This window comes from Benincasa hispida, chromosome 6 (assembly GCF_009727055.1).
Source record: "Benincasa hispida cultivar B227 chromosome 6, ASM972705v1, whole genome shotgun sequence".
NCBI lineage: Eukaryota > Viridiplantae > Streptophyta > Magnoliopsida > Cucurbitales > Cucurbitaceae > Benincasa > Benincasa hispida.
In genome coordinates, this window is record NC_052354.1 from 13,241,003 (window position 1) to 13,253,740 (window position 12,738).

Here is a 12,738-nt window from a genome sequence, read left to right on the forward strand (position 1 = left end):
GGGTTCATAATCCTCCCATTACATCGAGGTAATCTCAACTCTTGAGATAGATGACTAGATGAACTGACATCAACAACCCTTATTGATCTATCGACTTGTTCAGCAACTCTTGTTGAAGTCTCAGCATTCTCATTAGAAATCTCACTTAAAACAAGTTTACTTCGTGGTTTACGATCCCTCATGTGGTCTTTTTCCAAGAAGGTAGTGTTTTTCGATACAACCACTTTATTCTCACTTGGATCATAGAAGTATCCACATCTCGTTTCCTTGGGGTAACCTATAAATAGGCACACTTTTAAACGAGGTTTCAACTTTTTGGGGTTTGCATAAGCACATGGGCTGAACATCCCAAAATCTTGAAGTGGCGTAAACTACCTTTAGGACCTTTCCATAACTCAAAAGGTATTTCAAAAACACTCTTTAAGGGAACGTTGTTCAAAATATAAACNGGCGTAAACTACCTTTAGGACCTTTCCATAACTCAAAAGGTATTTCAAAAACACTCTTTAAGGGAACGTTGTTCAAAATATAAACTATAGTCTCTACTACATATCCCAAAAACGAGTCTGGAAGATGAGCATAACTCATCATAGACCGACTCATGTCCAATAGGGTTCTATTTCTCCTTTCTGATACATCATTCTGTTGAGGTGTATCTGAGATTGAGAGTTGGGACGTGATTTGATGTTCTATCAAATAGTTTTGAAATCTTAAGTTCATATACTCTCCCCCATGATCAGATCGTAGTGTTTTTATCTTTTTACCTAATAAGTTTTCAACTCCAGTCTTGTACGGCTTGAACTTTTCAAGAGCTTCAGACTTATGTTGCATTAGGTATAGATACTCAAATCTAGAATAATCATCTATGAAAGAGATGAAATATTCATATCCACCTAGTACTGTTACATTCATCGGACCACAGAGGTCTGAATGTATAAGCTACAAGGTTTTTTTTTTGCTCTATAACCTTTTCCAGTAAAAGGTCATTTGGTCATTTTGCCTTCAAGGCATGACTCACATATTGGTAAAGAGTTTTCTTCTTAACCATTTAGAAGTCTAATTTTCACCAACTTCTCAATCCTATTGAGATTGATGTGACCTAACCTAGATGCCAAAGATGGGTATTTTCTTTAGGAGAAATTCTTGGTCTTTTTACAGTTGTTGCTGTTTTGAACATTTCAGTATTGAGCAAAACTTTTATGACTAACGACCTTAGTACATACAAGTTATTTTCTATTGAACCAAAACCTAACCCCATTCCATTCTTAAAAATAAAAACTTTATTTTGAGAGAAGAAGAATAATTTTGTTCAATTAGACAGGAAATAGAGGAAGGAGACCTGGACGATTTTGAGAGAACGATCACAAGGAAAAGCTATACGATCAGAGGAACGAGGCTTCGCCCTGGTGGTTCAAGACCCACTTCGCCTGTTAGAACCAGTTGACTCGATGGTTATGTATTAGATAGTTTTAAATTTCTGATTTTTGAGGCTAATCATCCCGGTCCATTAATTTTGATGAATGTACATATGATATATGTTTAAATTATATGTCATAAAATATGCCATATAGTTTTAAATCTTACCATAGGTTATGCATTTATTCATGCATCATCTTTATATTATAAGAATTATAGTATAGTATTTTGCATGATTAAATTACTTTAAAGCATACTCATGCATGATATAATATAAGAGTTATAGTATATGCATGCATTAAGCATATTTATGCATCATATTTATATTATAAATATTATAGTATAAGGGTGTATGAAAGCATGTATGCTTGGTTCATTACAATTTATATAAGAGTTATATATAATAATGAATGGACATTGCATGAAGCATGACACATAGGTTAGTTTATAAAAGTTATAAATACCTAATCTAGCATAGCAATGTGGATGGTTTTAGTTGTTCCTTTTATAAGAGTTTTAATGGAAATTAGAACTAAAATCAATAAGAAAGACATGCATGCAAACTTAGGTTGAATCATGTTTTAAAAGAGTTTTAAAATTTAACTGAGATAGACATAAGATCACGGTTTAATGAGATTAGAAACCTAAGTTTAATCTTTCAATCAGTTTAATAGGATTAAATTGACTAACAAAAGATTATATATGTACCAAATCTATCTATAAGAGACCTTTTGTCTAAGCAAGTTTTGTCTAGGCTGGGGTATTTAAGCTGACGGAAACGGAACACCCCTACTTGGGAACTTATCTGGAAAGGTGAATTAGATAGATTTGATGCATGCATGCAAATTTGATGATAGTTTGTTAAAGTGTTTATTGGGACTTGATTCGAACTTGTTTAATTATCAAAAGCAAGATTTTTTTTAGCAAATTAAACTCACACTTAGATAAAATCAGTAACCAGATTTTCTAAGTTAATGAATCCCTAGGTAGAACATTCAATGGGAGGTACTTGGGGTATATGATACTTCACTTAAACCTTTACACGTCTCATCCCAGTGAAGGGGCACCTCATCACCCCACCGGTGATTTTTGTCCTGCCTCGTTGGGGCATCATTGCAAAATAGATGTCATTTCACTTATGGTACATTAGAAATATTTTGCTAAAACCTAAAAGTGGTATTAAAAGTGATAATGAAAATAGACTTATTAAGTTTGTTCATATTTTTCAGCAACTTTTAAAATGGCAATCGCCATTTTAGCTCTATTATCTATCGACAAACTGACTGGCGGAAACTACACTAGTTGAAAAAACACGATTAATACCATACTGATCATCGATGACCTCCGGTTCATTCTTATGGAGGAATGTCCTCGTATTCCAACTCAAACTGCCGCTCAAAATGTTCGAGAGGCATATAAGAAATGGACACAGGTGAACGAGAAGGCCCAAGCTTACATCTTGGCTAGTCTAAATGACATCTAAGCATGAGCCCATGGTCTCTATGCATGAGATCATAGAGTCCCTGAGGGAAATGTTCGGACAACCGTCCGGACAGCTCAAACACGAAGCTCTTAAGTGCATCTTCAACTCCAAAATAGAGGATGGTACATCTATTTGAGAACATGTTTTGATAATGATGATCCACTTTAATGTGGCGGAGATGAATGAGGCTTGTATCGATGAGGGAGCAATTTTATAGTTATTCTTAAAAAATAAAAATTTAGTAGAGTAACGAACCAGTATAGTTGTGTGAGAATAATTTGTATTAAACGAAATACAAGAAGAGAAATGGAAATGGAAATGGGAGGAGAGGAAGATGATTTCGAAGGCTTATTTTCGAAGATAGTGAGGGGGCAGTGAGCTATGAAGGGGCAGTGAGCAAATCAAGGAGAGAGGAGTGAGCAAAATCAAGGGCAGTGAGTCTTCAAAAATTATCGAGGGAGTAATTGAGGAAAAATGAAGAGGATGGTGGCTTAAAAGGATGTAGGTCAAGTGTTGAACACTCGACCCACGGGTTTAGGGTGGTTGAAAAGGCATTAAGGCTATGGCAGAGGGGCATGAATGCGTCAATGAATGCATGAAATCGGAGCAGGGGAATCGGATAACATGCATGCATGCAGGGACGGAGCAGGGGCAGCTTGATGATATATAGCACTTTTTCAAACTTATAGAAAGTAAATAAAGTGAAGACGATTTCCATGTGGCAGACCACGTCAGCTGACTGGTTGGCCGTTTAATCCATGTGAGGTAACTCAATCTCGCTCTCGCTCACAATCTCGCTCCCTCCTACAATGTCGCTCTCTCAATCTCACTCTCTCCTACAATCTCGCTTTCTCATCTCTGCTTCTCCTACAATCTTGCTCTCTCAATCTCGCTCTCTCCTACAATCTCGCTCTCTCCTACAATCTCGCTTTCAATCTCGCTCTCTCCTACAATCTCGCTTTCCATCTCACTCTCTCCTACAATCTCGCTTTCCATCTCGCTCTCTCCTACAATCTCGCTTTCACATCCTCGCTCTCTCTTACAATCTGCTTCACCCACTTATCTTCCTTGTCAAGGGTTGAAGTGATCGACTTATGTATGCCAGAAGACTTCAACCTTCGACAATCTAATATACAAATTAGCGAGATTCCCTTCTAGAGCGAGATCCTCATCACAAAATTAGCGAGATTTCCCTTTCCTTGTCGAGGGTTGAAGTTTCGACTTATGTATGTCGAAACTTCAACCCTCGACAACCCTAATTTATGTATTGTTTCCATGTTTTTCTCTGTTTGTCAAGTTCTCAACGTTCGACCTCTACATTAGTCGAATCCTCAACCCTCGACTTCTAGCCTCGAAATCCCAAAACAACAATATTTCTCTAATAAGTTTCAAAACAACAATATTTCTCTAATAAATTTTGAAAAACAACAATATTTAATATTAAAAGGTTTCATTTATTATTATAATTATTATTATTATTTATATATAAACTCACGTAATGTAATTTTATCAATCTTATAATGTTATGAATATGCAATATATGTATGTATGCATTCTAATATATGTATGTTTCATTGGATCAGGTTGGGGAGGAGAATGTAAATCTCCAATCCTCGATCCCTCCTCCCCTACCACATCTCGTTTGGGGCGAGTCTCATAGGGCAAATGGAAGTTGCTCGAAGTATTATCTACTATGTATATAAAATTCACACCTATAATTTCAAGCAGTGAATCAAATATTTCTGGAATATTCGATGCGTCCGATAGGAAATTCTTGGAAATACTTTATCGCGAAATTCCGGAATGGTAATCACTATTCATTAAAGTCATCATAACTAAGTTATATATGAAACTAGTTGGTTGTGACCAATGAATTCTATTATAAACTCATATAATCATTGACCTATTGTTATAATACAATCATCCATTTCTATAACATAGACTAATATTAGTTTCAGAATGTATATTCAAAAATATATTTGTGTAAGAATGTCGATGCGTCAGAGCAAAAATTTGAAAAAGAAATGAGAAAAATAATTACAAAATATATCAAAATTGAAAAATTAAATTACAAAATTAAACAACATCGAAATATTTTGATAACTAAAATAATTGTAAAATTATTGTGTATATAATAAAAAATCAGTCAAAAAAAAAAAAAAAACCTTCATAATAAACTAACTTAAATATTAATAAGGATAGAAAATAATATAACATTAAATCATAATACGACATCAATTGAAAAATAAACTGAAAAAGAAAACTCTAAAAGTAAATAAATCGAGACTTGAGAGAAAATGAGGAAATAATTAGAGGAATTTACCATCAATTCAAGTTTAAGGTCAAATATGTGAAAAATACAATGAAAGATAATTTGAAATGAAAATATGTGGTTTCTTGAAAATAAAAATTTCAAAAAAAAAAAAAAAAAAAAAGAGAAAAAAAATTTGCATTGAGCTAGCAATAACATAGTAAATTAAAAAAAAAAAAAATCAAAATCAAAATTTTGATGGAAATATCAAAATATTGATGTTTCGAAAAATTGGAGAAAATCGAAATTTTCCCAAATTTCGAAAATTCGAACCTATGGACGTTCTCACTCAGCAATACTTCCCTATTTATAAAAACCTTAATAAGGATTAATTATCTTTTAAAAAGAATATACATCTCTTTTGTGTCTCATCCATGTCAAAATTTTTACAGTGGTTCGTGGGAGGTTTTTTAGTGACAGGTCTGTAGTTGAAGTGTCTTTTCTTAGGGATGTCCCATTTTTTTTCCTTAGAGCATAGCCTCTAGAGGCAATATATATATATTATAAAGATTTGAATATTATTTTGGTTCGACAAAGTCTAAGATTTTTTTTAATAAATGAAGAGTTAGTTGGTTTGACTTAAGAAAATTTGTTTTTCAAAATTTTATTTTTATTTTAAATATTTTTTATAAAAACAGTTAAAATAAAGTTCAAATGCTATTTTGAGCCGTTGAAAACACTTCAAATTTTTTCAAAATGACTTATTTTTTAAATTAAACACTTAAAAAATATATTCCAAACATGGGCAGTGTTTGAAAAATATATTCCAAACATGGGCAGTGTTCAAATGACACGACAATCCGAACCACTCGGACTATCCAACCCAAAATATAAGAGTTGGGTTGAGTTAGTTTTGTTATCGGGTTGGATTAAATTTTTTCTATTTTGGTTGGATTGCTTAGGTCGTTGGTTGACTAAAGAAAAATTTGGGTTGACCCAACCCAACCCAAATTATATATATAGTTTAAAATTTATTACTTTGTCATGATTAGTTTGTGAATTTTTAATATTAATATAACGACTCGACTTCCTAGGACTCAAGTTAGGCCGTTACTAAACACATGCATGCATGGAACTTAAAACAACACCCTTTTATAGTGAAATAAATGCTAAATAAATAAGATAAATTTAAAAGACTTTCATGAAATTCAAATATTAAAAATAGACATAGGTACCCATAAATCATAAATGATAATAAATAGATCTGAAAACAAAACTTAATAATAAATTTCAAACATCAAAACTGAAAGTTGAAAAACATGAAAAGAAATCTAAATATCATGAGCGGAAGCATAAAACTGGTCCCAATGGCTCAATCACGAATTTCGTTTTTCAATCACTGGTGCATCTCTACTTTTACCTGAAACAACAACATGAGAAAAGATTCATTATTGGGGTCGGGCTAGGCATCTATGTCCTTTAGATGCCTACCCCTGGTGGACATAAAAACTACTCTAGTCCTTATGGGACACATACATACATGAAAAAAAAAAATAAACACAATATGGTGAATCCCGAAGGAAACACAGTACTTAGTGGGCTTCTACCTAATCAATAAAGACACTATCACAGTCTCAACATCACAATTATCACAATATGGTTTTATAACATACATATACACCTCAACATCATGGCTATACAACATGCATATACGCTTCAATATCCTCATATCAAATACAACCTCAGTGAATCAAGTATCGTCTCTTACTAGCATGCAAGTATCTACGTGTACAAATAAATCTTTCAGATTCTCATACAAGAACATATATCGGTCATACCTATTTGTTTATCATGCTATCGTTCTGTTATGATATTCATCCATTATGCTAGCATATATCTAGTATCTGGCCCATGGGCAGTTCCAGTAGTAAGATTACCTACCTCGATACTAGATTCAGATATCGATCCAAGCGATAGTCTTCAATAATAAATCTTTGAATTCAATTTCCCAATGAAGCCTGAGCAATAACCACCCTTAATATTCGAATCTCCAAATTCTTCCTTCAATCAGACCATGCTTCCAACTTTTAATCCTTTTCTCCTGTAAAATTTTCAATTCACAAAGAATTTAACTCACCCCCTTCTACAATAAAATTAATTTTTGACATTAATTTCAAATTAAATTTGTATGACAAACCCCCTTCCAAAATGAAATTAATTATTGACATTAATTTCAAATTAAATTTGTGTGACATTAAAAGTCCAATTTCCATAAGACCATAACTTCCCTCTGATTAAACCATTAAATTGAAACACTTTTTTCTTCTAAAATGGAATTAATTCCTATCATTAATTTCCAAATTGAATAATTTCAACGTTAATCCATTAATTTCCAAATTAAATAATTTCAACGTCAATCCATTAATTTCCAAATTGAATAATTTCAACATCAATAATTAAATTTTCGCAATTACACTTAAGTTCAAAAATTCTAAAAATGTCCTTAATTAATAAAATTACTGAAATTACATAAATTATAAAAATTGGGGGTGTTACATTCTTCAGAACTTTCGTCCTCGAAAGTTCATTCCTGAAAAAGCTCTGGATACTAGGACCTCATCTCATCCTCTCATTCCCAAGTGGCCTCCTTGAATTGGTGATTCTGCCACGAAATCTTTACAACTGTTATTTCCCTATTGCATAAAATCTTCACCTCTCTGGCTTCATAACTTAAGTTGCCATTCAACCACAATGGCTCAAAGTCAACTACATGGGATGGATCTGTTGCATACTTTCTCAGCATCGAAACATGGAAGACATTATGAACTGAAGAAAGTGATGGAGGAAATGCCAATCGATAAGCTACGAGACCAATTCGCTCCAAGACCTCGAAAGGTCCAATGAATCTCAGGCTCAGCTTTTCTTTCCTTCCATACCTCAAAACACCCTTTATAGGTGTCACCTTTAAGAACACTTTATCACCAATCTTAAATTCTAGGTCCTTACGTCTTACGTTGATGTAGCTTTTCTGTCTACTCTGAGTTGTTTGCATACGAACCTTGATCTTCTGTATTTTCCCATTCATGGCTTGCACTAGCTTAAGTCCTAGCAATTTCCTCACTACTACCTCATCTCAACACACAGGATACCTGCAGCTCTTCCCATAGAGGGCTTCAAATAACGACATGCCAATGGTAGCCGGATAACTGTTATTATGCTAATTCCATCAAATGCAAGTGAGAGACTCAACTCCCTGAAAACTCTAACGCACAAGTGCACAACATATTCTCCAATGTCTGGTTCAAATGTTCTTTCTGACCATCATGGGTGAAAAGTTGTATTACAATCCAATTGAGTGCCCAATGCTAACCCGTGAATTTTATGAGATTTTAGTTATTAATCATGTGTTGTAGACAAATTTACGTATTTTTAATTAAAAAGAAAAAATAAGTTAAAATTTGAGAACCCCCTCCAACCCAAATTTAAAGAGTTGGGTTGTGTTAGAGATTTTATTTGGGTCTTTTGAATTACCAATCCAACCAATTGTCCCAAAAACACCTTAATCCCAATTCAATCCAACCTATGTACACCTCTACCAGACACATTCGATGAATATTTTTGAGAAATAATCCATTTAAGTTGAAATTTCCTGCCAAAATTAAATATCTAAAATAATTATTTTAACTTATCACGATAAAAAGACGATCTTGCCCCTCTTCCACTATAAATTTGTAGCTCCGACCGCCCTAATCTACTTTACTTTAAAATCTACTCCCTAAGTTGAAATGTAACTCTCCTTTCTTTTTGTTCTATATCCAATAATAATAATAGATAGGGATTGACAAAATTCAACTCCCATTCCAATCAACAATGGTATATAAAGTCATGCTTAATAACCTACCTAGTTAGGGACACATATTAATACTAATTCCTATCATCAACAATTTTTTTTTTCTTAAAAAAAAAAATCCCATTTAACATAAACATTAAATTCATATAGTTTTAAACCAGGTTTAAATACTACTTTAGTCCTCATATTTTTTACTTTTGTTCATTTTGATCCTTATACTTTTAAAATATTCATTTTGATTCCTATAAAATGTTCAAATATTTTAAAAGTATAAAAATAAAAATAAACTAAAGTTGAAAGTATATACATTAAAATGAATATTTTAAAAATATAAAAATCAAAATGATAGTTATTTGAAGCTTTCAACAATAATTGAGCATAACCATATTGATATGAACATGAATAATCCAACAAAATTTATTTATACATCAAGAAATGCACGTGAATTTACTTTTGCAAGCAAAATCCCAACCTTCCAGTTGCCAAAATCATTAATGCCCTAATCAGTCTCTCTCTTTCTTTTTAAATGCTCTCTCAACTCTGCTTCCTTCTCAACAAACTTCACAAATCCGCCATGGCGGACCTCGAAACCGCACCGGCAGCCAAATTCCGGTACCGGAGATTGAGCTACAGCGAGGAATTTGAGGAGGCGTTTGGTAGATACAGAGGAGGAGAACGGATTTTGAAGAGATCGAAGCGGTGGTTCAGAATCAGAAAGGCTTCGTCGATTGGAAGGAGATTGAAGAAACTGAGAATCCCTAGCTTGAGAAAGCTTTTGAGGAGGAAATCGCAGCTGGTGAATGCGATGAGAGGGTCGATTTCGAAGATTTTGAAGAGATTTAGAGATGGAGAAGCGTATTTGGGAGATCTTTTTGCTGGAAATTACTTGTTTCTTCAGGTTAATCCAAGCTCCATGAAATGCTTGAAGAATCATCATCGATTTCCTCTTCAAAATTTCCCTCAAACTTATTCCCTCCCAAGCTTTACCTAATTACTCTAATGTTTTTTTCTCTCCTAAATTGTTCTGTTTTATGAGATTTCTCTGCTTTTGAATGCTGATAATCAACAACTGACCACATATCTTCACTGATATTATCTAAAAATTTATAAATATCTTCTTCCTTTTGGCCTTTGATCCTATTGTTTTAGTTTGTTGCCCAAATTATGTGTATAAGCTCAACCTGACTTAAAGAGTTATTTGAGTATTATTTTTTGTCTTTGTATTTTAATTCAAGAAAAAAAAAAAAAAAAAAAGAGTATTCTTATCATTATTTTTCATTTTCATTGTTTCATGTAAAACACGTGACTTGATTTATTTAAACATTTGTTAATGACCAAAATGTCAAAAATCGGAAAATACTTTTTTTTCTTTTAATAAATTTTTTAGGATTAGAGTGATATTTAAGTAAAATGGAAATATTAATGGTAGAAAACATAAAAATTTAAAAGAATCAAATATATTAAAAAATGATTAGGTGTAATTTAGACGACAATTAATTTTATACCTTTCTTTTTTATACATAGTAAAAATAAAAAATAATAATTCTTTTTCCACATGACATTTTTATTGAGTGTCATTAGGACGGTACAAAATATGAGTATATCTCAAATTACACCCATTTTTTTTCCAATATAATCTACTTAAAACATAAACATAAATAAATATAAGAGTTTGGCCATAAATTAGATAGGATTGAAATAGGAGTTCTTTGTTGGGTCCATGGAGTTGGAAAGAAATAAATATGTGTTTTTTTTTTCTTGTAATAAATCTGAATTAATTAGATATTGGTTGATAACTATTCTGTTTTTTGTTTTTTATTTTTGTTTTTAAAAATTAAGTCTATGAATACTATTTTTACCTTCAAATTTCTTATTTGTTATCTACTTTTTCATCAATAATTTAAAACATCAAACCAAATTTCGAAAACTAAAAAAAGTAACTTTCAAACTGTTATTTTTGTTTTAGAATTTGACTAATAATTCAACTATTGTACTTAAAAATATGCAAATTATTATAAGAAATGTAAATAAGTTTAATTTTCAAAAACAAAAATAAAAAACTAAGGCCCCGTTTGTTAACTATTTGGCTTTTTGTTTTTGTTTTTGAAAATTAAGCTTATTTTATTCACATTACAATGATTTGCATTCTTCTTTAGTATAATGGTCGAATTGTTAGTCAAATTTCAAAAACAAAACACAACTTTTGAAAGCTACTGTTTTTAGTTTTCAAAATTTGCCTTGGTTTTTTAAATCATTGGTGAAAAGTAGATAACAAATAAAGAAATTTGAAGGTAAAAGTGATATCAATAGGCTTAATTTTTAAAAATAAAATAATTATCAAACGAGACTTAAATAATTATAAGGTTGATGATGAAGAAGAAATTGGTTTTTGTGAACTCAAATTTCTCATGCATGTGATAATGTTTCAATTTGTGTAGGGCCATTTATATAAAATCAAATCAAATGTAACTTTCAGGTTATATTAATAATCTTTTGACTTTTTCTGAAAAAAGAAAAATCAAAAGTATAATCTTTTAGCGGGTTTTTAAATATAAAAAATATTTAAACTAAATTTTTGGTATAAAATATAAATATTTTTAGAAATTTTCTATTTATAAGAATATTCCTGCCAAGGTTATGTATATGGGGAAAACATTTAATACATGTAAAAGAACTTTGTTTCACAATACAATTTCCATATATTAAAATAGTAACATCTTTTTGCTATAATAATGTATTTTCTTTTATTTATAACTTACAAAAGTGATTTTTTAGAAAAATATTTTGACAGTAAATAATTGTGGGATGAAGTTTTCAATCTCAAGGATAGAATACGTGTCAATATTTCATCAACTAAGTTCACTTTAATTATAAAATTGAGTTTTTTTTTCATTATATAGTATGGTGTATTATTATTATTGAAATTCATCCACGAAAAGATAATTAAAATGTTAAGACCTTATTGATTAAATTCTTTAGTAATCAATTACATGAATGAGAGATTAAACCTCAAATTACCATTAAGTTAACCTTACTTTGACGCCTTATTAATTAAGTTTGAAATATTCTTTGAATTTAATTTAATGAATCAAACTAGTCTAATCAAAATTCTCGGATATACAACATATAAATTCACTAAGGACAGTTCGAAATGACGTAAAAGAAAAAAAAAAAATAACTCCATAGCTTTTCAATTTTATCTTTCTATATCACTAATCAAATGCATCTTTAGGATTTTGATTATATGATTATTATTTTGGAGTTTTAAATGGTAGATTCACATCAAAATTTACGAGTATAAATTGAATTTTTTTTTTTCGAAAAAAGAAAAACTATGGCTATAAGAGAGAGAAAATATTAAAAATAATTGAACAAACATACAGCTTTCTGGTGGAAGTTGTGGACTTTAATTTGTGTTGCCTATGACTCAACCATCCTATTAATGCAAAATAAGACACCCTATTAAATAAAGAGTAGCTTGGTGAATTTATGGCACCCATTTGCTGTCCACAAATAAATTTAGTCCTAAAGTTTGGATTATTATTATTATTATTATTATTATTATTATTATTTTTTTGTCTAATTTGATAATCATTTAATTTTTCATTTTTATTTTTATTTTTGAAAATTAAGTCTATATTATCTATATTTTTTACGATGATTTACATGTTTCTTAAGTATAATGATTGAATTCTTAGTCAAATTCTAATAACAAAAACAATATTTTGAAAGCTATTT

General features: G+C 31.1%; 2 protein-coding genes across 2 annotated transcripts; one reads left to right on the forward strand and one right to left on the reverse strand.

Annotated features, from left to right (window-relative positions):
• Window positions 1–7,779: 7,779 nt before the first annotated feature.
• LOC120079104 lies at window positions 7,780–8,235 on the reverse strand. Its single transcript, XM_039033289.1, has one exon. The coding sequence runs from the start codon at window positions 8,233–8,235 to the stop codon at window positions 7,780–7,782; it is 456 nt and encodes a 151-aa protein (XP_038889217.1).
• Window positions 8,236–9,574: 1,339 nt separating this feature from the next.
• Window positions 9,575–9,991, forward strand: LOC120079105. The gene has a single exon (XM_039033290.1). It carries the CDS (start codon window positions 9,575–9,577, stop codon window positions 9,989–9,991), a length of 417 nt encoding a protein of 138 aa, XP_038889218.1.
• The last annotated feature ends 2,747 nt before the right edge of the window (window positions 9,992–12,738 follow it).

Coding starts and splice junctions, on each gene's coding strand:
- LOC120079104 (XM_039033289.1), bottom strand. CDS start 8,235: ATGAATGGGAAAATACAGAAGATCAAGGTTCGTATGCAAACAACTCAG.
- LOC120079105 (XM_039033290.1), top strand. CDS start 9,575: ATGGCGGACCTCGAAACCGCACCGGCAGCCAAATTCCGGTACCGGAGA.